General features: G+C 48.0%; 1 protein-coding gene and 1 long non-coding RNA gene across 4 annotated transcripts in view; both read left to right on the top strand.

Moving 5' to 3' along the window:
- Positions 1 to 19: 19 nt before the first annotated feature.
- Positions 20 to 10,509, top strand: LOC140685158 (uncharacterized). The gene is made up of 4 exons (XR_012058426.1): positions 20 to 158; positions 2,923 to 4,043; positions 4,528 to 4,762; positions 5,563 to 10,509. It is a non-coding gene; the product is annotated as an uncharacterized lncRNA (long non-coding RNA).
- A 4,771-nt stretch (positions 10,510 to 15,280) lies between these two features.
- POLE (DNA polymerase epsilon, catalytic subunit) overlaps positions 15,281 to 27,629 on the top strand; it is a 35,335-nt gene continuing 22,986 nt past the window's right edge. For 2 of the 3 annotated variants that reach the window (XM_030285531.4, XM_072935991.1), the window contains exons 1-15: positions 15,281 to 15,572; positions 16,083 to 16,163; positions 16,240 to 16,284; positions 16,423 to 16,515; positions 17,050 to 17,204; positions 20,113 to 20,254; positions 20,546 to 20,626; positions 20,862 to 20,969; positions 21,368 to 21,478; positions 21,735 to 21,820; positions 22,470 to 22,589; positions 23,335 to 23,467; positions 24,068 to 24,181; positions 24,966 to 25,178; positions 25,878 to 25,985. In XM_030285531.4, coding sequence (XP_030141391.4) covers positions 15,342 to 15,572; positions 16,083 to 16,163; positions 16,240 to 16,284; positions 16,423 to 16,515; positions 17,050 to 17,204; positions 20,113 to 20,254; positions 20,546 to 20,626; positions 20,862 to 20,969; positions 21,368 to 21,478; positions 21,735 to 21,820; positions 22,470 to 22,589; positions 23,335 to 23,467; positions 24,068 to 24,181; positions 24,966 to 25,178; positions 25,878 to 25,985 — 1,821 coding nt within the window. In that variant the 5' untranslated portion in view covers positions 15,281 to 15,341. The remainder of the gene's footprint in view (positions 15,573 to 16,082; positions 16,164 to 16,239; positions 16,285 to 16,422; positions 16,516 to 17,049; positions 17,205 to 20,112; positions 20,255 to 20,545; positions 20,627 to 20,861; positions 20,970 to 21,367; positions 21,479 to 21,734; positions 21,821 to 22,469; positions 22,590 to 23,334; positions 23,468 to 24,067; positions 24,182 to 24,965; positions 25,179 to 25,877; positions 25,986 to 27,629) is intronic. The other variant, XM_072935992.1, reaches the window with a different exon arrangement.

The raw sequence follows: 27,629 nt of genomic DNA, 5'->3' as shown, positions 1-27,629 counted from the left end.
CAGTGCTGGTGTCTCCGTGCAAGAGCTCCAGGCACTGGGCTCTTCCCAGGCCGCCCAAACAGGAACACTACACTACAACAGCAGGCAGATGGTGAACGACCTGAACCTGCAGCACTGTGAAATCACCTCCAGCTGGTTTTTGTGCCGTATACCAACAGGTAAGTGCAGGGTGGGCTGGGGAAGGTGAGTGAAGATTTGTCCAAAGGGGCAAGGGGGAGTGGGTGCAGATCGGGGTGATTCTTGGAGAGGGACCCTGGCCAGGAGAACAGGTAGGAGGGAAGGAACCAGGTGGCTCTGGCTGTGTGTGCACCAGGGAGGTGTGAGAAGATAAGGAATCATCAGGTCAGGTCATGCTCTGGTCCTCACTGACAGCCGGGTGAGCAGGGCTGCTGGAGCTGTAAGGTCATGGGGGAGGACATGGAAGTCACAGTACATGTGAGAGTACACAAGGGGACTTCTGCAGCTAATGGGATCAGGAAGGCTGGGTGAAGATTCCTGTAGGACGGCTTCTTCTCACAAGCATGAGGCATTAAGTCTTCCTGTTGTTCCAGACACAGACTGAGGACCTGGTGACCGGCCCTCACACACCTCTGGGAGATGCTTCTCGAGGAGCACAGGGGGAAGGTCTCACCTGAAGCTAAGGTGCCTGAGGAAGGAGTACTGCAGGGCTGGGGGAAGTCAGGACTGTAGCACATGGGTCACTGTGGAGGGGGGTCCAGCGCTATGCACTGCCACAGTAGCACCACATCAGCTGGCAGGACCTGCCCTCGATCCCAAGAGAGGGACAGACCCTGATGGTGGACCAGGCAGGCTCAGTGCCCATGCCAGCCTGGTTCCATCCTGCAGGAGCATGGAACAGGGCCTGAACCACACTTGGTGCTGGGGAGGCTGCTCATGTTCTCAGGCTTCTCCTCCTGCCTCCAGCAGCTCAGGCCTTTGCCAGTTCTGGCAAGGCACTGTCACACCCACACAAAGAGCAGGCAACCTGGGACTGATTCTGGCTGTCACCTGCAGGGTCAGATGTGCCTTAAGAACCTGTTACTCACAGCAATTCTTCTTCCTCCAGGTGAGTCTCATCGCTTTCACTGCAATAACTCAACACACATTGCACCATTTTTTAAGTTCCTGGAAAAGCAAATTCCACTTGCTCACATCCCTAATTTGTTCTCACTAAACATTTCAACTACCTGTGGCCACTTTCCTCCCTGCTGCTACACCCAGGCAGAGTGAAATCAACACAGGTTTTACTCAAAAAAAAAGTGAGCAACCAACATTTTGGGAAACAGCTCTCTTGGGAAACAGAAACTTCCCCCCTCTGGAACTTCCAATAGCGAAATATAACCTAAGAAACAGTGGGTGAGACACAGCTTGGAGCTCCAGGAACTGGTTCTGCATGATCATCCCAGTAGCTCTCCTGCCCAGGGGATGCAGGGATGAATCAATGACTTCCCTCTAGTGGCACAGGCTCAAGTGGGTCATATGCCTGCACACAGAGATCTGTATTAAAAAGCTGGTGAGTCTCAGGCATGGCCAGTGCTTCTTTCAGGTCTCAGGGTATAGGAAGTTCCAGTCAATGATTTTTTTCACTGATGTCAGTGATGTCCACAAGGCTCTGATCTTCAATGCCAAGTTGTGTAGTGCTTCCCAGCACAGCCCTGCAAGCAGCACTCAGTGTAAAACACCCCATTCAGACCCAAACTGGCTACATGTGTGTTGCAGGATCTTCCAGAAGTATATCTTCCAGAGATAACCTAACACTTTTTGAGGTACCTCACCTGATAAGAGCTGTCAGCTTCTTTCCAGAAGCCAGTCACCCCTCCCTCCTACAGAGCCTCCTCCCTGGTGCAGGTGACCTCCAGTACTCCATCACAGGCCTCAGCTTTGGGAAGAGGTCAGCAGGGACTGCCATCTACAGATACACCTGAAACAGGCAGCTGAGCAAGGCTGACCAGATGCCCACCAGATCCCTCTTCCACACTGCCTGGTGTCGTGCAGATGGTGCATCTCCCCCACTTCATTCACCTCGCAGGTACAGCAGCCACGGGATTGGGAGTGGGAGTTCCAATCCACCATCTTTCAGCCTGTCAACCTCCCAGGACCCCTCCAGCTCCTTGGAGACCTCTCTCCAGACAGGTCCAAATTCTCCCTTTCCTCCAAAGTCCCCTGCTCTTCCGTGTGTTCCTCTGCTTTTCTTTAGCATCCTTCATCCTTCTCTCACTTCCGAAGCTCCAGCTCCACACCACCAGCCTCTCCTTGCCCGCACACTCCTCCCAGCTACTATGGTTACCTCTGGACACTATCACAGTCCAGCAGGTCAGACCTGGGTTCGCTGGGAGAGTTTCCAGCCCTTTTCTCCTCTGACAGCTGTGGATGGCAATGGCTGTCCCTGCTCTGCTCCACCAGGACAGGACCTGGCCAGCTGTGCCCACCACCTGAACCACTCTGGGGTGGAATGCAAGAGGTCAGAGCTAGCTTATTCTATTATATCTGATTATATTAGCCTGCCAGGTTAATAGCAAAGAGTGCTCCAGAGATAACCCAGGAGACTGGTCATCAGTAGAGCCTCTGACCCAGTCATCCCTAGGGATGTCATCTCTGGATGTGATCAAACACCAGGGGGACTCACACAGTACCCACCTGCATCCCAGTATGTGGTGTGTGAGCTTTGCAAGCAGGACACTGCATGGTGAAGTCTGGTAATTTTCATGGTCTCATGTTGCCACCTTCAGATCTGCCAGCTTCTGAGCCCTCAGGAAGGCTGCCAAAGGTCTGCAATGCCCTCTGAACCCAAGACACACATGGCACCTAAAGCAGAACATTTCACTGTGTATGGACATGTTCCCTTTCTGCTGCTAAAGCCCCAAAGAGAAGGGGCAGCCTGATATAAACTTATAAAAACCTTGTTGCCTGTTTGTCTTGCAGAAGATACACACCAGCCCATATTCTACAGACCACTTTAAATCTGGGAAGATGACCGTGGAGAGGCTACCCTGACTGACAGCTTGCTTTGGGGTCCTGGAGAATCCACCTTCTCACTGCCCAGGGTGCTTTGGAGAAGGTTATGTTCAACCTTAAATTCACTCCCTATGAGCTTCTTGGTGGTGCAATTCCAGCTTTTCACCTCTACGTGATCCCAGGTGACAACTCAGTGGAAATAAGACAGAAGCCCTGACACAGGGTGCCCAGAAAAGCTGTGTCTACCCCATCCCTGGAAGTATCCAAGGCCAGGTCAGATGGCACTTGGAGCCACCTGGCCTAGTGGAAGATATCACAGCTGATGGCAGGGGTGTGGACTAGATGACCTTTAAAAGTCCTTTCCAACACAAACCATTCTATGATTCTGTGATTTCTTTTGCTGCTGAAGGACAGTCAGGTTTACCAGCACCCAAATCCTGACCTTTTAATCCAGAATCCACAGTGCAAAGCAGCAATAAGTCCTCTGAACCATCCAGTCTCAGCCCTGCCCTGCATGGCTGACTCAGATGCCAGCAGAGGACAGCCAGTGTCACACCTGCTGAGAAGTTACTAGAAGAAGAGACCTTGGTTCACAATCCAGTGCTGATTGATGCCTTAGACCTGTCTGTCCCCCTGACAGAGCCTCTGCTGCTCCAGAGGCTGCCTGCAAAGATGTCTCCTCATGCACAAGCCACAGCAAACTGCAGATGTTGATATGAACCCAACATCAAACATTTCCCTCACTTCTCTCCAGCCTATTTACCCAAAATGAACAAAATCCTCTGAAAGAGCAAACAGGCAACCTGACTCCACAGGACCCAGGTGACACACCCACAAAAAATAGCAAAGACACACAGGTCCCTGCATCTTCAGGGAAAGTCTGACTCAATAGCAACTGCTGCACATTCAGAACAAAACCAGCAGGAAATTTTTAAATCCCGTTTTTCACATCCATAAAGTCAGTTCCTTTCTGGACCATTTGAATGCCATCACTGATCCAAATCTGCTGCTGCTGGACATGCCAGTCAGGGCAGGACAGTCTGTTCTGGCTGCAAGGATCTACAAAGAGATTTTTGGGTCACGCTCAGGTAAAATTTAGACTTTCCTAAGCAGAGATGGCAAGTTTGGGAAGCTCAAAGGAGCTTCAGGGAAGTGGTGACATGCTCCCCACCTCTATGTGTATTTGTGGGTTGAAATGAGGCCTCTAATTATATTTTATTTATTCCTTCTCTGAAACACATGGAGAGCACATTGCTGCATGTCCTGGTTCCAGCCATGACAGGGTTAATTTTTGCAGTAGTCACAAGGGGCATGGCCAGGATAGGGATTATTCTCTATCACCTCATATAATGCTCAGGGTAGGGGAAGGGGTCTCTTTTGGTGATGTAGTGTGAAGCCTGTGATCAGGATAACATCAGATTCCACATAGTGAGCACTCACATGTGAATTGTTCCCATCTTGTACACTCTGTTATTAATTCTGTTTCTGTTACTGTTCTGTTTCTTATTTAATTGCTGTTTCCAGTAAATTATTCTCATCTCAACCTGTCATTTTTACCTTTTGTGCCTCCAGTTCTCCTCTCCAGCCAGCCGCAGGGAGGTGCATAATTTGGAATGTTTCAGTGCAAACACTAGATCGGGGTATACCATTATTAAACTGCAACACTGTGGAAACAGTCTATGAGTGTGTATCTGCTCCTGGAAAGGTTGAAGAACCTCAGTGCAACAAGAATGTACTATTTAAAGGAGGAAGATGGGAACAGAGAGGACACAGAGCTGACTGCGAGGCGACAAGAGAGGCAGTGAAGGTGATAGGAAAGATGTGTACTAATTCCTTTACAAACAATTTGATGGGTGAAAGTATTGGTGTTAATGTCTTTGAAATGAGTCTTATTGTCTCCATCAGCTTCAAGTTGCAGGTTTGTTACAGAGCCCAGAGTTGGGTTAGGGTTAGATGTGACTCCTGAATCAGACAAATGGGTCCGCACAAGCTGGAGCTGCTGAACTTTGGGTGAAAATGACAGGCTCAAGGCGGGATATGTGGTAGGTGGTTCAGGAAGGCTGTACTTTCCTAGTACCTCAACCAATGGGGAAGGGAAGAGGGCAACATGCAGCCAAGAGTTTAGGATAAAAGGAGGATGCATCCTCCAAAACGTGGAGAGAGGAAAACCCCCATGGGCATGTACCCCAGTTGCCTCTCTCCCGTTATTCAAATAAAGTTGCAGTGTTGCACTGTGTTATTGAGTTTGTTAAGTGGTTTAGTCCTGCACCCCCATGTAAGTGGTCCTGCCCTCCCTTGCCTCCTCCCATGCCTATGTCAATCCTCCGTTCCCTCTTATCCTGAAATGTAGCCCTTCTGAGGACCCTGCCCCTGGACCCGTCCATCACTCAGCAGCCTTCCTTTCTTTTTGGAAGGTTCCACCCGGTGAGGCTGTCATCATGGGTGATGGGTTATGAAGTGAGTGCTGGACAAAGGACCTTGGGCCAGGATCGCAAAGAAGCAACATGTCAGACCCCGAGACCCCAGACAGTGAAAGAACTGAGAACCTTTTTAGGCATGATGGGGTGGTGCAGACTATGGATTTATAACTATGGGTTACTTGTTAAGCCTCTAGATGCCCTGATCATGGAAGGGAGCAGAGATCTCCAGTGGACAAAAGAAGCAACCCAAGCTTTTGACCAGCTAAAGAAGGCCCTCATGTCAGCTCCAGCTCTAGGACTTCCAGACGTGAGTAAACCATTTTTCCTGTTTTCCCACGAAAAACAAGGGATCGCCTTGGGAATACTAGCACAGAACTTAGGCCCGTACCGGAGAGCAGTGGCTTATCTCTCCAAACAGCTGGATACGGCAGCTAAAGGATGGCCAGGGTGTCTCAGAGCTGTTGCAGCAATGGCAGTGAACATCCAAGAAGCACGCAAATTCACCCTGGGCCAGAAGATGACTGTGCTAGTATCCCACACAGTGTCTGCAGTCCTTGAGGCAAAAGGGGGACATTGGCTCTCTCCACAGAGGTTTCTAAAGTACCAAGCTACACTAGTGGAACAGGATGATGTTGAAATGGTGGTAACTAACATTGTGAATCCAGCTTCCTTTCTCAGTGGAGGTGTGGGAGAACCAGTGATCCATGACTGTCTGGAGACCATTGAAGCCACCTACTCCAGCCGTCCAGATCTGAAGGCCATCCCACTTGAAGGTGCTGAGACTTGGTGTACTGATGGAAGCAGCTATGTCATCAGTGGAAAAAGGCACACGGGGTTACCACAAGCAGAGAGGCAATAGAGTCTGGACCTTTATCAGCAAACACCTCTAAACAGAAGGCTGAAATAATCGCCTTAATTCAAGCCTTAGAGTTGGCAAAAGGAAAAGAGATTAATATCTACACGGACTCAAGGTCTGCATTTTGGGTGGTTCATGTACATGGAGCCATTTGGAGAGAGAGAGGACTGCTAAATTCACAAGGGAAGAATATTAAGCATGCACAAGAGATACTGAGACTACTAGATGCAGTACAGCTACCTGAGAAGGTAGCCATCATGCACATTAAGGCACACCAAAAAGTGAGCTCTGAATTGGAAAAAGGAAATATGCTGGCGGACAGAGAGGTAAAAGATGCAGCCAAAGGTGAGGTATTTGAGGAGACAGTGGAAGCAACATTGAACCCAGATGGTAAGATTTCTATTGAAGGTAAACCAGTGTACAATAAAATGGATAAGAAACTTATTAAGGCAGAAAAAGCAAATTATAGTCAAGAAGGATGGGCTGTAACAGAGGAAGGGAGACTTGTAGTGCCTTCCTATTTGTTGTAGTCATTAGTACAAAAGGAGCATGAAAAAACACATTGGGGAGTAGATGCCCTGTGTAACCATCTGAAAGGAAAACGTATAGCTAGGAAACTACAGGGTACAATAATACAAGTAACTCGTCAGTGTAGCCTTTGCCTCCGAACTAATCCTAAAAACATCCCAAAGCCTAAAGTTAGACAAATTGGGAAAGGTTGCAGACCTGGGCATCAGTGGCAAATCGATTTTACAGAATTACCCAGGAAGGGGGGATATCGTTACCTCCTGGTATCAACTGATACCTTTTCAGGTTGGCCAGAAGCTTTTTCTACTAGGACAGCTAAAGCCTGAGGGGTAACCAAAGCACTGTTGCAAGAAATAATACCGAGGTTTGGAGTTCCAGCCACCATATCCTCAGATAGAGGGCTGCACTTTATCTCCAAAATTGTGCAACAAATTAGCCATCACCTGGGGATAGATTGGGAGCTACATACCCCATATCATCCTCAATGGAATGGCCAAGTGGAAAAGATTAATCATTTGATTAAACAACAGATTGTAAGGTTGGGACAAGAGGCAAACCTACCTTGGCCCCAAGCTCTCCCATTAGCATTACTGCGAATTTGGACAAAACCAAGGACAAAAGAAAAATTGAGCCCCTTTAAAATATTATATGGGACACCATATACGGTTCAAGAAGGAACCACACCAACACAAGCAGGGGAGGAAACCCTACATAAGTATATGGTATCCCTGAATAAACAACTGAGAAAAATTGAAAAATATGTGGCTGGAACTCAAACCAGAGAATTAGATGGTCCAGTACATGATGTACAACCTGGGGATTATGTATATGTTAAGTCTTTTGCAGAAAAAAGCCTGGAACCGCAGTGGGAAGGACCATTCCAGGTGCTCCTCACTACCTTTACTGCAATTAAGATCAAAGAACAAAAGGCCTGGAACCATCACTCCCGAGTGAAGAAAACTCCTGAGAGAGTCTGGAAAGTGACACCAGGCGACAACAAACTGAGGCTGAAGCTCAGCTGGGACAGCGAATAAATGGACCTATAGAAATTATAGACATAATGGAGAAGGTCGTAACTATTATAGCCACTGTCATAGTTGTAACAGGAGCCAATACAATACCACACAAGTACAACGTAACTGGAATATATTGGTGTCAAGGAAGGGCCTATGATCCCCACTCTCGCAGGGCCCTGAATGAGATTATAAAAGTTACAAATGCACGTTTGTGGGAAGGGAGAAATGTTTGGGGATGTAACTATGCATTTGTGCAAGATGGGTTCCATGAGGCTTACCAACCACCCATGAAACTCATTCCGATTAGCCCTGAATGCTGTGACAAATATTTGAGTAAATGTCCTGAGTTTAGACTAAAAGTAGAGGGATGCACAATAAGAGGGTATGATCTTGACTTTAACATCACTCAAGTGTGTACTGAACATCATAAGAACAGGACTAGAACTACCCACCAACACAAAAGAAAAATGTTACTACTCCAAGGCCAGTTATCCCAGAAGTAGAGGAGCAGCCTATAGCTCCTACAATTACTAGAATTGGGCTGTACGCTATTAAGAAAACAGGAATCAAGAGACTTCTGGTCAATCCAGAATGGTCTTTGAAGCAAGTAGAAATGGGAATACAGGTAAATGCTTTGGACATCTGGCCAGAGTGCCCCATTTCTCAGAAATCTTTTCATGGACTGGACCATTTGGCTTCAAAAACTAATGCCCTCTAACTTTAGGAGTAAAAGGGATCTCACTGGGCTGCAGGGACTGGACTGGGAGTGCTAAACACCATAGATTCAGAAATACTGATGAATAAATTAACCACAGTGGGGAATAACTGGGTTAAATTACAGCAACATTTACAATCCTCCCTACTAGCACTAGGTGAGAACCACTGGAATTTATCCAAAGTATTACCAGAGTGGGAGAACACTGAAGAGCAAGACCATAAAGTAATAATTAATGCATTAGGCACAGCCAGTGAAAACATTTCGCTAGCTCTTGGGTGTACTCAAGCACAACGATGGATGCAGTCAGTAGCTGCTGCAGTGATCAGAGAAGGCGGGGAGGGAATATTCCCTGCTGAACTCCATAAAATTGTTTGGGATACTGCATCCGATATAGAAAAGGAACTGCAAGCTTGGTGGACTTTGGTCAATTTCATTTATAACCCTATGACAAGTAAAGTAACAGCCTTTGTCTTAACAATACATAATGCATCAGTGAGCTTAATTCATCCTATAGTTCCCCTGGGATCAAACCATGAGGGGACTGTGTTATATCCTTCTGAACACAGAACATGGGCGTGAGAAGTTGGAGGAAAGTGGCAAACCATCAACCTAGAGCCCTGTTCTGTGAGGAGACAACTGGGGTACATATGTGAGGGGACATTAGAAGGTAATAAAGACACATGTTTGGATACGGACCAAAGCATTTGCCACTTTGAAACGCATTCAGGTAACCAAACAACTTTGCTTGTATATGTAGGACAAGGTTGTGTCTGTCTCAGAACAGCATGCTCCACCATAATGATAGACAATCTAAGCATGAATGACACTCAGTTCAATCTGTGTGTCTGAAATTTTGTCAAAATTGTGGGATGTGACTTCTCATATCAGGCACCTGTAGTGTCACACCAGTATATAAAAGCCAATTTAATTACTGTACAAGAAATAGTGCCCGTGCCCATAGGAATGAATTTGACTTTAGTTGCTCAGTTGTTAAAACATCAGGAACTGAGAAACATTTTGAAAGGGACTAGAGACGCAGGGAAAAAGACTTTAATTACTATACACCATGACACATAAACCATCAAAGGAGTTTTTAAACTATTTGAGGAACACTTGTCTCATCATAGGTGGGATGTGCTTTTTGGATGGTCACCGACAGCAATCAACATACTTAATATGTTAATTAATCCTATTATTGTGTTGCTTATTTTAGTTAGTATAAGCTTGATTTTGTCTAATGTGATACTTGTTTGGAATTGGAAGATGATATGATGAATGACGGCCCTAACTTCACTATCAAAAGCATATGGTTTAGTCTTGAGAGACTCTAGATATATGTCTTGGGCAGATGAAGAAGAATCTGTATATTGAGTAAAAGAATTTACTCATTCCAAAGAAGAAGTGGGGAATGAAACATAAACTTTAAGGAATTTAGAGATTTTAAAGGAGCGAAGATTTTAGTTAGAGATAAGCCTTACTAGAGTTAATTAAAATAAATGAGTAGGCCTTGATGAAGTTAAGAGTTAGTAGTTAACTAATAATTGATTGCTTGTCAACACAATGTTTAGTTAGCTGGGTTTTTAATAAAGATTATAGAAACTGACAAAGAGCTTTTAGGAACATAAGACAATTGTGGGCCTCCTCTGTTCTGAAACCAAGTGAAGACAAGGAATGGGAGTTCTACCAAGAGTTCATTTGTCATATTGGCATTGAAAAGGTAGAAAGATCAGAATGAGGAAGACTTCATTTACTTCCTCATTTTGGGACCCATCCCCATGAAAGGGACACCGACCCATTTCAAGGGACAAACTACACATACTTAATAGCTTTTGGAGTAATTAGCATATGAAGCGAGGAATGGGATGTACCAAAATTATGAAATGTATTTGCATTTTGGGTATTCAATACTTGTATGGATAAAAGGGCTCTGTAATCACTTGAAAGGCACGGTGTGTATTTGGGAGCTATCCCACACGCTCCCTGGAGTCTAATAAACATACACTTTCTAACTTTAAACAGTTAGAGAGTTTTTGTCCGTCACAGTTGGATATCACTACTAGATCAATATCCATATTTCTTTAATAATTTACAGGGAATCATAGAGGTGCTGTTGTCCAGGACTGAAGGGGAGCTGTGACAATTTTTAAGATTAATAGTGTGAAAAATGATACTCACTTTCAAAAATTTAGAAGGTTTATTAAAACCTTAATTAATAAGGTTTAATAATAATTTATTAAACCTTTATTATTGCTGCCATGTGTCACAGTGCAGGCTGGCTAAAACCGTGTAAATGTACCAGCCCCTGGGTTGACTGACATCTCTCCCAAGGCTGCAGGCATTTCACAGGCCGGAATCTGAAGGGGCGTAGAGATCAGACCAATGAAAGTATCCAGACCGGGTTTTTCAAACGCCCTTTATAAGGAAGGGCTTGAGAATAAACTCTCTCGTTGCCACATGAACATCGGGGTGAGTGGTCTCTTTGTCTCCAACCCACACCCCCTACCCGAGTCAACGTTAGAAAACCTTATAAAAAATACAACAGAAGACTGAGTAGAGAAGATAATACAGAGCTGGGAGCAAAGGATTCTATCACCATGTGCTCATCCACACAATGGATGTTCTACCCTTAACCATTTAGCCCCTCCCAAAGTCTCGTCCATCGACCCCTTCTTCGCTGTCCAGTGGTGAAGATCAGTTCTTACATTCTGACTGGAGGTCAGGTGTTGCCATAGTAACAAGCCAACCTCCCCAAATGTCCTGACTGCCCAGGCCACCCTGTGATAACAATGCAAGGGCGGGGGGGAACACAACTATACATCTACAAAACTTCTCTTAACATCCAAGTAATATTTGTTCTTTAATTGTGAGAGTCAACCTTTGCATTACTCATCTATAACAATAGGGTATTGCAGGACCTGGATTAAGGACGTTTTATTCTGTGACTTTTTAAACTCAGATAGCCCCAATGTTGTGGTATGGACACCAGAAAGAGTAAAACTTTAGCCAGACTCCGAAAAGGAATTTGAATTGTATGTGCATGTTAAACAGGGCCAAAGGAATTCTAGTGCTCAAACATTTAACCCATTTGCAAGGGGGGCAGGCCCACTATTTCCTCCAATAGTAACTAAGGCTCTGTTGTCTACAGAATTGTGCAGCCACATCTTTGATGGTAACTGATGGTGGGATTGTTAAAGTCTAGCATCAAATTCTAAATGGATGACCAGCACTAGATTGTTACACTATGAGACCTGTTTAATGGAACAGGAGGGTTTAGAATTGAGAAGTGGGTAAGGGTTTAACCCAGTCTCCTGTTTAACTGGTCCCAAGGAAGGAAACATAAAGGAAACTCATTACTGTATGCAGTCATGATCTCCACACCCGAGCTAGGGAAGATTTACAGGACCCTCCTTGGCCAAATGGGGAAAATTGTTTATTGATGGATCTTCAAGGGTAATAGGAGGAAAACAAGTTTCTGGATATGGTATAGTAAAAAGAAAGGAATTGCAAGAAGAGGGGAAGCTACCATGCACATTCAGCAGAGACCACAGAATTGTATGCCTTAATAAAAGCCTGCAAAGTGTATCAAGGAAAGGTAGTGAATATTTACAGATTCAAAGTATGCGTGTGGGTTGGTACCTGAATTTGGAAAACTGGGAAGAGAGATGTTCATTAACTTGCAGGGAAAAAATAGTCCACTCATGAGAGCTCAATAACTTGCCTATTGGAGGTGGTGAATTTGCCAAAAGAGGTGGAAATAATACATGTTAGGGGACATCAGGCAGGGTACTCAGAAGAGACAACAGGTGATCAACTGATCAACGGGCCAATGGAGAGGTTCAGAAGGCAGAACTTCTGGCAGAGGTCTCCGGGATCCTCCCTTTACTCCCTGTGGCTCAACCATTGCCAGGGGAAGGGGGAGGTAGTGATGATGCTGCTGCTTTCTTTCCCACCAGAAGAGTTGGAGATAATGAAAGGTCGTGGGGAAGAAGAAAGGGAAAAACTGATTTACAGAGGACAGTAAAGAGTGAATGCCAGGAGCTTTGACCTTGCAAATGCTAAAATAACTCCATGGGGGGTAATTGGCGCTCTCTAGGATTAGCAGAGACCTTTCTCAAGATGTTCTGCTTTATGTTTTTTTGTTTTAGCAAAACGAGCTATTGAGAGGTGCCTGGCTAAAGTTAACAGCCAGACTACAAAGGAGATTGCAAGGTGCGGGAGTGACCCTAGGCTAGCAGTCCTTCCAGAGATGTCAGGTGTATTTGAGATGCCCTGGACAAGAGGGTTTAAATATCCTCTGGTAGTGGTATGTCAGCTGGCAGGATGGCCAGAGGTGTTTCTAGCCACTTCAGCTATTTCATCTGACAGATTTAACCGATCACTTATTTTATCAGTTAACAAATGATTTCTGAATATGTGATTGTTAAGGCAGTGGACTTGGATAGGGCAACTCATTTATGGAGGGATCCTTCAAAGGATTATGGCTGCTTTGAGATTCAGTGAGACCCCCATACCCCCTGGCACCCTCAGAATTCAGGTCAAATAGAAAGGATGAATGTGTCACCGAAACTCCGGCAAGAACAAAAAACTCTCCAAGAACCATTTTTAGTGTCAGAGTGTCACACTACAACATGAAATAACTCTCACACACATGTTGTAGTAAAAGAAGGAAGATGAAGTGCTACAAGAGAGAGTTTTATTTTTTAACTCCACAATACATAGAATCCCAAAAGTGACAGTGGATTGGAGGGTGAAATTTCACCTCTCCAACCACACTGGTCAAACTAACAGTCCATCAATTCTCTTCTTCCCACAAAGAAGAATGCAAAACAGTAATTATTTACACGAACCTGCATAAAAACTCTAGTAGAAATATGTAAACATCAGAAAGCATAAAAAACTTTTAGAAAAACTTTAAAACTTTTAAGAGAACAAAACAACAGCAGAGAGTGAAGGCACTGCTTTATTCTGGCCAGAATGTGCAACAGAAATTTCACCCACATATTGCCCAGATATGCAGAGAAAATAATTATATGATACATAAATTTTACTAGATTTTCCCTATATTTTATACAGTCAAACCTCATAGAAATTCATTGGTCCAATGTGCATTGGTCCCAAGTTACAGAGTTCTTAGTATTTGGTTTCCTATTGTTTACTGATTTCTTCACCTCTGACGCCAATTTGGTCCTCATTTCTTGGTTCTCTTATCAGTCTTTTTCAGACCAGGTGTCTCTGACCATGCCAGGGGGCAGCGTTTGGGGTTGAAGGTTGTCTATCTGCTTGTATCTGTGTCTGCTGGTTATTCCCAATCTATGTAGGTGTTAAACTCACCAGTTTTCAGCTGGTGAAACAGAGTCATTTGAAAAGAAACTTCAATTCCCTTTCCCCTGGACAAAGGTGAAGTAACCTGACTGAAGTTATATTAAAAAATGTTAAACCTTGTATAATTTCCAACACTCTGTCTCTTTTATGTACACTGGCTTTCCATAGAAGGGATTTTCTATACCAAGGGGACACACTAATCCATGGCCTATCCAGAAATCAATTGGAATTGGCCCTTCCAGAAGGATCAGCCTGGGCTTTGCCACTGATGAACATGTGAACTGGGGGGACACCAGGCATGGGGAGGGGTGTGGGAATGGGGGCTGGGGTGTTATAAAGGTCCTGTGTAAGGTGCTGATGACAGCAGCACCTTGTAGATGGGCATCTGTGTGTCCAGTGCCTGTGAGTCCTGGGTGTCGTGTGTTTGCATCCATGTCTGTGTCTTTGGGACCTGTGTGTCTCTTGAACTGGGCAACAAAATAAAACTCCATAGTCAGACGGCTACAGAGCAGGTATTTGTTTAGTCAGCACTGGGAGTGAGGGAGAACTCTCTGCCAAAATACTTAAATCTCCTGTAGCTTTCAGTTACATTTTAAAAGTCCTTCCCTGAAATGTCACAATTACAAGATTTCATTAGCACACTCACATTTGCATAAAGCTTTGTCATGGTTTTGCAAGTTTGTTGCTTTTGCCGCATGCATCAGTTCTTCTGTGGTGGTCATCAGTCTTCTGGTGGTTTTTCGATGAAGGCTTCTTCACATTTGAACTTTCTACCTCTATCTTCAGCACATGCCTTGGTGCTTCTTGTTTTACAGTCTAACTTGTTTTTAGCTAATTTTGCAGTTTGCAAGTGCCCTTAGAACTTGCTATCTTGCTCTTGATGGAGTTTGTTATCTTACTTGCCCCGTTATCGCGCGTTTCTTTGATATCCTGCTTGTTTACCTGCACGTCTTGTTAGAATATTACTTGTGGTTAACCTGTTGTTAGATACCACTTAGGACTCTGGGACCTGCGCTTAGCTTCGCTGCTACCTGAATCCGCAAGGGGAAAGCAGCAGCCACACCTGGGTCAGCCGGGGCCAGCCGGGGCCAGCCCGCGGGCCTCAGCGGCCTCAGGGGCCTCAGCGGCCTCGGCAGCCTCGGCAGCCTCGGCAGCCTCGGCAGCCTCGGCGGCCTCAGCGGCCTCAGCGGCCTCAGCGGCCTCGGCAGCCTCAGGGGCCTCAGGGGCCTCAGGGGCCTCAGCAGCCTCGGCGGCCTCGGCGGCCTCAGCGGCCGCAGCGGCCTCAGGGCCGCCGCTCCGCTCCGCCCGGGCCGCCGCAGGGGCGTGAGGGGGCGCGCGCCGGGGCGGGATGAGAGGGGAGAGCTACGCCTGTCATTGGTGGGATGCGCCCACGGGGGAGGCGGGGCCGCGTTCTGATTGGTGCTCTCGCCACGGGGCGCCGTAAGGGGTTCGCTCTCGCGAGAACCGGGCTCAGCGCGGGAAATTCCTTGCGCGCCGCCGCCAAGGCGCGGCCCGGGCCGGCCGGGATGGGGCTGCGGGACGGCGCCGAGCCCGAGGCAGCGCGGCGGGGTCGGCGGCCGGGCGGGCCCCGGGAGCAGGCGGACGGCGCCGGGTCCGGCCGTGACGATGCCCCCGCGCTGTCTGCACTCAAGCGCCTGGAGCGGGCACAGCACACGGATCGGCTGGACGCGCTGTTCGGCTTCGAGCGGCCCAAAGAGCCCGGTGAGCGGACGGGCTGGCTCATCAACATGCATCCGGTACGGGCCGGCGCGGCGGGAGGCGAGCAGGCAACAGACGGGGCGTTGGGCGTCCCGTGAGGAATCCCCCGATAGGGCCTGGGGAGGGGTTTTCCACACAGACACCCTAGCCGTACCAGGGATGGGAGTCCCACGGAGTTATGGCCGGTAGGGCTGGGGGCAGGAGTCGTATGGGGAGACCCCCGATACAGCCCGGGGTGTGGGGGGTGTCCCACGGAGGTACCCCTCAAAGGGAGCTGCGGAGGAGGTCCCCTGGGGAGAGCCATGGTAGGGCCGAGCGAGGCGGTTCCGACAGATAGACCCCGGCCCTACTCGGGGGAGGAGACTCAATGTCCCTACCGGGTCTCCCATGTTTCCCTGGCACTACCCTGGCCTGGCACTACCCGGGGTGGGGGGGGGGGAAGTCCCACACGGAGTCTTCTGGTAAGCCCCGGGGGCAAAAGGTTCCGTGGTGGGGTCCCGGGGTAGTCTCATGAAGGTATCTTGTTGAGTCTTGGTGCCCATGGGCAGACGGAGGTGCTGGATGAGGACCGGCAGTCAGTGAGCGCAGTAGACTACTACTTCATCCAGGAGGATGGGAGCCGCTTCAAGGTGGGTGCCGGGGGAACAAGTGGGTGCAGTGTCCCAGGAGAGAACCTGTCACCACTGTCTGTCTGCTCCTTCCTAGGTGGCCCTACCCTACAAGCCCTACTTCTACATTGCCACCCAGAAGGTGAGGAGGGACAGGGCTGAGCTCCCCAGGAAAGGAGATGGCATCTTGGGGAGCTCAAGACCTCCTGGGCAGCCTGCTTTGGGATGATCTCCTCCCAAGGACAGAGATGCACTGCTAAACCCCAGGGTCTCTTGACAGGGCTGTGAGCGGGAAGTGTCCTCCTTCCTCTCCAAGAAGTTCCAAGGGAAGATTGCAAAGCTGGAAACTGTCCCCAAAGAGGACTTGGACCTGGTCTATATCCTTCCTTCTGTGTCATTTTTTTTTTTTTTTTGGACCTTGCACAGGTCTAGTGATGTAGGAAGGGATGAGTAGAGAGAGAAAGCAGTATGCTTGACTTAAGTCTCCTGGTACTGTGGCATTTCAGAAATGTGTTTGCCATGGCTAATTGCTTATCAGCAGTAATTACGTTCCTCTCCTTGAACACATCTTGTTGTTTCAGACAATGTGTTCAGGACTTTAATTTCTAGAATGAAAGTGGTTGAAAGAAGAAATATACTGTAGGAGAGGGATGCTGCTCATGCTCAACCCATTCTTCCTCTTTTTCCCTGGGTAAATCCCACTTGTGAGTGCCTGCACAAGCAGCAGGGCTGGTTGGGCTCTTGCTGCTCTTGACACACCCACCAGAATCTCTCCTCAGTGATTTACTGTCGCACCCATCAGCATCTCTTTTTTGGCCAATCCTTCCACCTGTATCGGTCTTGTTGGCCTTCCACCCCTCTCTCATGGTATCCATCCCTGAGCTGCCCTTCTCCTGCTGTTTTGCAGCCAAACCACTTGGTAGGCCTGAAGAGGAACTACATCAAGCTGTCCTTCAACACGGTGGAGGACTTGGTGAAGGTGCGGAAGGAGATCTCTCCTGCTGTGAGGAAAAACAGGGAGCAGGACCAGGCGAGTGATGTCTACACGACCATGCTATCGAGGTGGGAGCTCCCTGCAAGGACTCAGTCAGTCTCTCATGTTAATAATTCATAGAACCATGGAGTAGTTTGTGTTGGAAGGGACCTCTAAAGGTTGTCTAGTCCAACCCACCTGCAATGAGCAGGGACATTTTCTTCTAGACCAGGTTGCCATTGCTGGGACAGCACTTCTACAGAATCACAGACCGGTTTGGGTTGGAAGATGATCTCTTCCACCCTCCTGTCAAGGGCAGGGACACCTTCCGCTAGACCAAATTTCTCTAAGCCCTGTCCATCGTGGCCTTGAACACTTCCAGGCATGGGGCAGCTACAGCTTCTCTGGGCAATCTGTGCTAGTGCCTTACCACCCAATTAATAATTAGACCCTCTTGATTATTTCCCAGCTGAGATCAGAGTTATCTTTCCTGGGTCCGAATCCTGCTATGCCTTTCTGCCACACATCTTCAGGGTGCTTCTTCCAGCTCTGTGCTGCACATTAAGAGGCCCCAGAGCTGATGGGATGTAGTGGTATCTCTGGTTGCCTTTCAAATAGTTTGCTCATTCCCCATGAAAGGGTCCAGAGAGGCAATGGGCAGCCCTACTTCTAGTTGTGATCAAGACAGAAATAATCCAACACTTTCTGTTTGTCTTCTGTCCCTGACTCCTGCTGCCAGTGTCACCTGTGACAGTGAGTGTCCCTGGTAGATTGACACCAGGGGAAGGACTATGCTGGATCTGTTGTTTACAAGAAGAGATGGGCTGGTGGGAGATGGGGTGATTGGTGGCTGTTTGGGGCATAGTGATAATGAAATTATATAGAGTTCAGAGAGTTCCTTGGGAAACAGGAGTCCAAGATGGGTGGGTGTGCCCCAAAACAGAGATCTTGAGGGCACAGCATAGACTGTCCCTGTGTGTTGAAAGATGAGTTGACAAGGCAAACATTCAGCCTGGATGGGCAAGGAGGTTTTGAAGGAATTTAGGAATAAAAAGAGCATGTATCATCTTTGGAATGAGGATCTGGTATCTCAGGAAATATTTAAGGGGGTTGCTAGGGCATATAGGAAAAAAATTAGAGAGGCCAAAGCTCAGAACTTAATTTGGCAACTTTTGTGAAGAATAATAAAAAATGGTTTTACAAATATATTAATGGCAAAAGAAAGGGTAAGACCAGCCTTGGTTCTCTACTAGATGCAGGGAGGGAATTTAATGACTGCAGATGGGGAGAAGGCAAAGGTCTTTAATGCCTTCTTTGCCTCAGTCTTTAGTGAAAAGAGGGCTTGTCCTTATGACAACTGTTCTCCTGGGCTGGTAGGTGGTGTCAGGGAGCAGAATGGGCCACTGTTATCCAGGAGGAGGCAGTCAGAGAACTGCTGAGCCACTTGGATGTTCATAGGTCTGTGGAACCAGATGGGATCCACCCCAGGGTGATGAGAAGCTGGCAGTTGAGCTGGTGAAACCGCTCTCCAACAGCGGCTTTTGCCAACAGCCCTGGCTCACTGGTGAGGTTCCAGATGACTGGAAGCTGCCAAATGTGATGATGCCCATTTTCCCAAGGGTGGGAAGGAGGATCCTGGTAATTATAGGCCAGTCAGTCCAACTTTGGTACCTGGTAAGGTAAAGGAACAGTTTATATTGAGTGTCATCATGCACCACTTACAGGATGGCCAGGGTGTCAGACCCAGCCAGCAGGGGTTTAGGAGGGGTAGGTTGTGTTTGACCAGCCTGGTCTCCTTTCATGACCAGGTGAGCCACCGGTGGATGCGGGACAGGCTGTGGATGTGTCTGGACTCCAGCAGGGCCTTTGGCACTGTCTCCCACAGCACTCCTGGAAAAGCTGCAGCCCACGGCTGGGCCAGGAGCACTCTGTGCTGGGCTCAGAACTGGCTGCATGGCCGGCCCAGAGAGTGGTGAGCGGTGCTGCATCCAGCTGGGGACAGGCACCAGTGGTGTCCCTCAGGGCTCTGTGCTGGGCCAACTCTGTTCCATGTTTTTATTGACCACATGGATGAGGGCATCGAGTCCTTCATTAGTAAATCTGCAGATGACACTAAGCTGGGAGCGTGTGTCCATCTGTTGGAAGGTAGGAGGGCTCTGCAGAGAGACTTAGATCGGTTGGAAGGACTGGCAGAGTCCAATAAGATGATGTTTAATAAGTCCAAGTGCCGAGTCCTGCATTTTGGCCACAATAACCCCCTGCAACATTACAGGCTGGACAGTGTCCAGGCAGAAAGGGACCTGGGGGCACTGGTCGACAGCCAACTAAACATGAGCCAGCAGTGTGCCCTGGTGGCCAAAAAGGCCAATGGCTCCTGGCCTGTATCAGCAATGGTGTGACCAGCAGAACTAGGGGGGGTCATCCTTCCCCTGTACTCGGCACTGGTGAGGCCACACCTTGAGTGCTGTGTCCAGTTCTGGCCCCTCAGTTTGGGATGGACGTTGAGACGCCCAAGCGCATCCAGAGGAGGCAACGAGGCTGGAGAGGGGCTGGGAACACAAACCCTGTGAGGAACGACTGAGGGAGCTGGGATTGTTTAGTCTGGAGAAAAGGAGACTCAGATGTGACCTTATCACTCTCTACAACTCCCTGAAAGGTGGTTGTTGTCATGTGGAGGTTGGTCTCTTTCTCCAGGCAACAACTGACAGAAACGGAGGACACATTCTTAAGCTGTGCTAAGGGAAATATAGGTTTGAAGTTAGGAAAAAGTTTTTTACTGAAAGCGTGATAAAGTATTATAATCGTCTGCCCAGGGAGGTGGTGGAGTCACCATCCCTGCATGTGTTTAAAAAAAAAAGCCTGGATGTGACACTCAGTGCCATGGTTTAGTTGGAGATGTTAGGGCTGGGTTGGACTCGATGACCTTAAAGATCTCTTCCAGCTTAGTGATTCTGTGTGACACATGAGCAAGGTGGCTGCTTCTCTCTGCTCTTGCAGTGCTCTGAGTGGGGGCAGTCTAAGCACAGATGAGGAAGGAGCCTCAAAGAAAATTGCCAACCAGATGGACAACATTGTGGATATGCGGGAGTATGATGTGCCTTACCATGTTCGCCTTTCCATCGACCTGAAGATCCATGTGGTGAGCTTTGCTTTCGCAGTCACTCTCCTGAAGTGCAGAAAAGTTTTTTTCTCTCCAACACCTTTACAAAAGTATTGGTGACAATGAGGTCATGTCTAGAGCTCAGTTCTGTTCTGCTGGGCTTCTTATTTAATGGCACACAGAAAAGTTACCTGATTAATGCATGGCCATAGTTTGAATTTTTCTTCTGGGCTGCCTGTGATTGCCACAGTTTCATCCCCGGCAGCTGGACAGAGTGATATGGGGATGTGGCCCTGCCATGATGCACTGCCCACCCTCATCTCTCCACAGGCTCACTGGTACAATGTGCGATACCGGGGCAACACCTACCCCCCTGAAATCACCCGCCGAGATGACCTTGTGGAGAGGCCGGTGAGTCTTTTGGGCAGATGTTCTGCCCCAACAGGCTGGTGTCTGATTTGCTTCCAGTGTAAAACCGTGGTGGCAGGGGAAACACTGGGCTTGGGTAGTGATTTTTGGGTTGATAAAGCACTAAAACAATTAATGGGGACATTCTGATTCACTTACTGGACCAACACTGGGTTTTATGGGAACCACCCTTTCAGTCAGCTCCGGAATCTTTTCTAATGGATTTGGTCCTGCCCAGGATCCTGTTGTTCTTGCCTTTGATATTGAAACAACCAAACTCCCTTTGAAGTTTCCTGATGCAGACACAGACCAGATCATGATGATCTCCTACATGATTGATGGGCAGGTAAGGATACCAGGATGGTTTCCTTCAGGCTTGGGCAGCAAAGCCAGGAAGCAGCCCAGCATTCCCCTCTAATCCTGCTGTCTCCAGGCTTGGTCATGCTGCCAGCTGCATGGTGTGTGGCTGTGGGAATAGCATTGATGTCTGGGTGATATTTGATAAACTCAGCCCAGGTTGTTGGTGCTTCTCTGCAGGAGAGAGACAACACTGGTGTCCTATGTTGTCTCTCTGTGGCCTCCTTTTCCGATGGTCAATGATGTTTCAATAGATGAGTCCCAAAATGTTGTTCCCCCTTGATAAAAGCTCTGGCTTTCAAGAGAAAAGCATCCCATTGTTCGGGCAGTATTTTTGAGTTGTCTGTGACTTCAGTCCTCCTCACAGTCTCCTTGTCACCTCCTCAGGGCTACCTGATCACAAACAGGGAGATTGTCTCAGAGAACATTGAAGACTTTGAGTTTACTCCCAAGCCAGAGTATGAGGGTCCATTTTGTGTCTTTAACGAACCAGATGAGGTAAGTCAGTTCTACTCTGCAGAGTTTTACCTGCCTGGAGCTTTTCTTGGCCAGAGACCTCATTCCCTGGCAGATTGACTCCCTGGGGAACCCAGTAAGTCCTGCAGGGTTGCTTGTTGGGAATAAGGGTGAGAAAGATCAGGTTTGGGCTAGGTGCAGAGGAAAGAGGAAGGGTAGAACAAGCTGTGGTATCCACCACCTCCCTGTGGAGGAGGTGAAGTTCCTTAAATTGCACATCTTTTCTGTTTCATCACAGGCTCATTTAATCCAGAGATGGTTTGAACACGTCCAGGAGACCAAACCCACCATCATTGTCACATACAATGGTGACTTCTTTGACTGGTAAGATCAGGGATGATGACTAAACTGGCAAGGTGTCACCTTTGCTAGAGGGCAAGGTCAGGTTCCATCCTCAACATCCTTCCATAGCTCAGACAGTGTGGGGAGGCCATGTGGCCACATGTGGAACAGCCGTGTCCTGCACCTCACCAAAGCCTGGATCATTGGCTTGGCAGTAGGACTTTCTGAAGAGTCCCATCCACTTGCCTGAGCTGCTTTTAAACCCTTGGCAATGTTGGAATGTCAGCATATGGATGAGCTCAGTCATGAGAGAGCAGGGAGAGAGTCAAAAGAGACCTGGGGGATATGGGAAGAAGTGTGCAGGTGAGCGTGGGGAAGCAGGAGGAGAGGGACTACACACCTCTGCCTTCAGATGCAGGATACAAGCAAGCAGGTTTGCCTCTTGAACCACAAAATGGTCTGGGTTGGAACAGACTTGAAAAACCATCTTGTTCCAGCCCCACTGCCATGAACAGACACACCTTTTCCACTAGACCAGATTGTTTCAAGTCCTACCTGGAAGTCTATACAGAGATAAATCAAAAGAAAAAAATCATTAGGTGTCTTGTAACAAGGCAATTGTGGAGCCATTGTTAGAGATGCAGGAAAATGGCTGTTCTGCTCCTTCTCTTCATGCTTCCTCTTTCCTCAGGCCCTTTGTGGAAGCAAGAGCAGCAGCTCATGGAATTAATATGTATCAGGAAATTGGGTTTCAGAAGGACAGCCAAGGAGAGTACAAAGCATCCCAGTGCATCCACATGGACTGTCTGAGGTACCGAATGCTGCCCCTCTACCACATAGCTCTATCTTTATCTCTTCAGATAAAATACCTACAGTTGTATTTGAATACTGTTCTCACGTTCTGTCGGAAGCTTTGTGTCACCTTCTTCAGCTGTGTGATAATCCATTTCTGTGTTGTCTTCTTCCCCTTGGCATGCTGCATTCCACAGGAGCTGCCAAGTCTTCCCCTGAAGGGTTCCCAGACTGCTCTTGCCTTGCAGCCTTGGGTGTTTGATTGCTGATTTGGGAGGACAGAGAAAGGGAGAGGGAGTGGGTTAAGATTTGGCCATTGGTGCAGGGAAAGAGACTATAATCTCACCTACCAGCCTCCTGACATAGAGGGAAGATGAAAGGACACATGGGAGAGACAGAACTTTAGGGTTTTATGTCGGTTTTCCCCCCTGGAGCAGCCTGGTCTCTGGAGCACAGCTGGATGTCCTTGCAGTTCTTGCAGGTGGGGTCTTCTACAGCAGTGAAACATTTATCTTAAAGCCACTGAGGGAGCTGGAAGGTAGAAATTATGAGCAGTGGTGGGGAGATGGACAGTGGGGGTTGTTTTGGTTGGGCTAGCTAAAGTTGGACAGCCTTGTCCAACTGCATCCACTCTTCTTGGATGCTGGGCTGTCCTTGGTGAGAGATCCCCATGGTAGTCAAGGTCCCCTTCACAATCTTGATCCTGTTTTGAAGGTCGGGCCTGGTTTGTCTGCACAAACTGATATTTTTCTGATTCTGTCCAGGTGGGTGAAGAGAGACAGTTACCTTCCAGTGGGAAGTCACAACCTGAAAGCAGCAGCTAAAGCAAAACTGGGTTATGATCCAGTGGAGCTGGACCCTGAGGAGATGTGCCGGATGGCCACAGAGGAGCCTCAGGTATTCTCTCCCTGTATTCTATGGGAAAACAAGCCTTGAGCAACTGCACTATGACTGAATCTGTAAGTTAGAGTGGATTTTGAGAAATTACCTGAATCTGTCTCCTCAGACTTCCATGCCTTAGAGTTCACAGGGAGAAGGAACAGGATTCCCCTGAATTGATTCTGGCCCTGGCATTGCACTGTGCATTCTCTGTATTTATTTACATTAGCGTGGGGTGAAAAGCACCACTGAAATCAGAAACACCACGAAAAACTGAGACCTGGTGGGGGAATAGGAGGGGGTTAGTGCTCCAGGTGTCATAGGCAGGAGGTTCTGCTGAGTCCTGTAGCAGCTTTCTGAGACCCAAACTGGGTGGATTCTGTGCCTGTAGTTCATCTTCCCTGTTCCTTCTCAGTGCTGACATGTTGGTGTTTGTTGCTAAAGCAGAATGGCCTCAGAAGCAAACACATTATTTTTTACAATCTAGACTATGGAGAAATAACGCCTTTTCCTTCTTGTTTATAGGACAATGTCCAGCAGGAAGCAATGAAATATCATTGTCATTGAACCACTTTCAAATGGGATTTGGATTAATTTGCTTCTCTTGTTGCTTAACAGACTCTGGCCACCTACTCTGTGTCTGATGCCGTTGCTACTTACTACATGTATATGAAGTACGTGCATCCCTTCATTTTCGCCTTGTGTACCATCATTCCCATGGAGCCTGATGAGGTGAGTGCTTTTCCAAAATGACGGTCTCTTTTCTGGATGGAGTACCATGATTCCCACACTGCAGGGATGCTCTGGCCACAGATCTGACTCCCACTGCCTAGGTACTCTGCGTGTGTGGCAGGGAGGAAGGGAGGGTGGATTTAGAGGCTGCTTCTTTCTCCTACAGCCATGGGGTGTTTGGAGACCAGTTTATCTATAAGAAGACACTTTACATTTGGAAGTACACGGCTGGGGCTAGAAAGCTAGAAAGTATGGCTGATGCTCCATGCTCAGCCAAGTTCACTTGTCAGTGAACTTGTTCAACTTGGCTGTTGTCAGCTGTAGGGAGAATGATGAGGTAGCTGTTAAGCATGTAGAAGATGTCAGTCTGTTCTCACCTGGTTGAGCTGACAAAGGCACTTGATGGAGTGGTGTTGCAAATGTGCCACCAGCTGAAGCTGTCCAGCTTATTGTGTGACAGTCCAGTCTTGCCAGTGCTGGGACAGCACTTCTACAGAATGACAGATTGGTTTGGCTTGGAAGGGATCTTAAAGATAATCTCAGCCACCCTCCTTTCAAGGGCAGGGATGCCTTCCACTAGAGCAGATTGTTCCAAGCTCTGTCTAACGTGGCCTTGGACACCTCCAGGCATGGAGCAGCCACACCTCTGGGCAACCTGTGCCAGTCCAGTGCCTCACCACCCTCACAGGGAAGAAATTCCTCCTACAATTTTTGAATTTGAATCCAGAAATATTTGAGTCTACTATTGTTGAATTTGAATCTAGATTTGGTTTCTCATGTGCAGGTGTTAAGAAAAGGCTCTGGGACACTGTGTGAGGCACTGCTGATGGTTCAGGCCTACCATGCCAACATCATCTTCCCCAACAAGCAGGAGCAGGAATTCAACAAACTTACAGAAGATGGACATGTGCTGGACTCGGAGACCTATGTGGGAGGCCATGTGGAAGCACTGGAATCTGGGGTCTTCCGCAGTGACATTCCCTGCCGCTTCAAAATGGTAATGGGCCAGCAGCCAGCCCTGGTCCTCGTGGAGCAGCGTGGTGGGGAGGGGGATAGCATTTTCACTGTTGGCATCTCCAGTGTATCCCCGCTGGGCTTCTAGAGCAGCATCTAGAATCACAGAAATCAGTAAGGTTGGAAAAGCCCTTTAATGCTGCCAAGTCCAACTGTTAACCCAACATTGCCAAGGCTACCACTGTCCCCAAGTGCCACATCTGTATGTCTTCTGAACACTTTCAGGGATAGTGATTTCACCACTGACCTCAACAGCCCGTTGCATACCTTGGCAATCTCCAGGAGACCCTTGCTACCTGAAGCTGGGCTGGGACAGAATGGGAGGAGATCTCTAAGTGGCCATCTGTGCTTCAGTGGGGGAGCAAGCAATCCAGAGCTTGTTGACCACAGGGGATGGTGGTGAAGTAGGGATTTGGGTTTGTTTTTCAGCCAGTGTTTCTTGGAAATTATGCCTCTGTCACTTGTAGTCCTGTCTTCTCTCAAACTGAGCTGCTTTTGAACATTTCCTGGGGGTTTTTTACCTGTTTCTGCTACCTCCATCACCTCCCCCAGTGCCTCAACATGTTCCTTACAGCTTAGAGGTCCCCAAGCAAAGCAGGGACAGGGGTGCAGGGCAGAAACTGCCGGCCTGCAGCCAGGGACAGCTGCCTATGGCCTCACTGCCATCTCTATATCCCTGTAGAATCCTGCTGCCTTCGATTTCCTGGTGCAGCATGTGGAGAAGACCCTGCAGCACGCCATTGAGGAAGAGGAGGGTCTTCCCTTGGATCAGGTCACCAACTTCCAGGAGGTACATCACCTGCAGCACAGCTGAGCTGGGCAGGAAACTGGGACTGCAGCTCTAAAATGCTTGTTTGGGTTTGGTTTATGCTCTACAAAGAGAAAGCCTATCTACAGGCTGAGTCCTGCAGCCCAGCCTGGGGATCAGGGTCTCTGCCCCATCTGAGGGATGCAGCTCCTGCTTTTCCCTTCACAAGTTCAACCAGGAGCAAAGCTCTGAGAGAGCTGGGAAAGAATTTAGGGAGAAGGCAGACCCCTGTCATGGTTTGACACTGGCACAATGCCAGCGCCCCCATGAAAATACAACGCCCCAAATCATTTGCTGTGAGATACAATCAGGAACAGAGCAGAGTAGGCCCAAGCTCAATAACAAAGGAGAAACTTTATTAAACTACTACTACCATAAAAGGGAAAAGAAAGAAAAAAAAAAAGCTAAATCCAAAATTAAAACCTTCCAAAACATTCCTCCTCCCACCCCCTCAATTCCAACAAACCACAGTGAGACACAACTTGGACCCCCAATCAGATAATCAATACTTCACCCTTCAGATAATCAATACTTAGTCCATCGAGGGAGAGAGGAGTCTTTCCTGTGCCACAGACCCCCCAAAGAAACACAACTGCCACTTCTTGTGTTTCCATGTCACACATGGCACCGCCTGGAGGGGGAAAAAAAAATTTCCATGGTGACATTCTCCACACATAGTGCTCTCACCACTAATGCATGGACAGACTGCTCTTAGGATTTTTCTTTTCGAGGATGCTCTGCCAAGAGGGGAAAAGACAACAGTTCAGTTTTTCATTTTTGGGACCGCAGTCCCCTCCATTTTCTTCCTCCCCTGGGGCCAAGGGTCTCAAGAACAGAGATCGTCTTCTCTTCTTCTTCTCTGAAGACAGGGGGCACCACCACAAACCTCCCCAACTTTTCTCTATTCACTCCATTCCTGTCTTTTTCCTCAGCCACTGAAGCAGGTCTCTTGGCTCACCGGCATCCTCCTAAAATACAGTCTCTCTTGGAGGAGAAAATTGGTTCAGTCTGTGGCTAACAAGAAAAAGTCCAGCCAAAAGCCACTCTATCATCTTCCCCCCACCTAGAATTTCTTCTTCTAACATCTCAGGTTCCAGACTGTCTCTTTTCTTCTCTTTTAATTTCAGGAGGAGTAATATTTCACAAAGGTCTCATTTCTCAAGGAAGGGTTAAAAGTCTCAGATTCCCCGGACACCTGGCTCTCTGCCCAGATTTGGGCACTTTCCTTTACCCCCCAGCTCTTCTCCTACCCCGCAGTGTATTGCTGACAGACCTTTGCTGTCTCTTTCTCTCTCTCTCTCCAGAGAGACTCTCGGGGGGGAACGCAGACATGCCAGATTTCCCTCCACCCTTCCATCTGCGGGGGACCAGCCTGGTTCCAGCCCCTCCACCCTTTGGCCTTACCTCAGTCAGGCCACAGGACTTCCCCTCCCTCACCCAGCCACGATCCGGGCAGGGGAGAATCTGCACTGCACCCTGACCGGAACCAAAGAGAGAGAGTTCCCCTGGGAGTTCTGGCTTTTAACCCCTCTGTGTTCTCAGAGGTGTGTCCACAGTCAATTGGTCAGCCCAAATGCCAATATCCAACCCAAATCACTCACTGGCTTGACCGTCTTCCTTCTGAGA

Source organism: Taeniopygia guttata, chromosome 15, assembly GCF_048771995.1.
Source record: "Taeniopygia guttata chromosome 15, bTaeGut7.mat, whole genome shotgun sequence".
Lineage (NCBI taxonomy): Eukaryota > Metazoa > Chordata > Aves > Passeriformes > Estrildidae > Taeniopygia > Taeniopygia guttata.
Note: the sequence above shows the minus strand (reverse complement) of the source record. Positions and strands in the feature narration are given on the sequence as shown.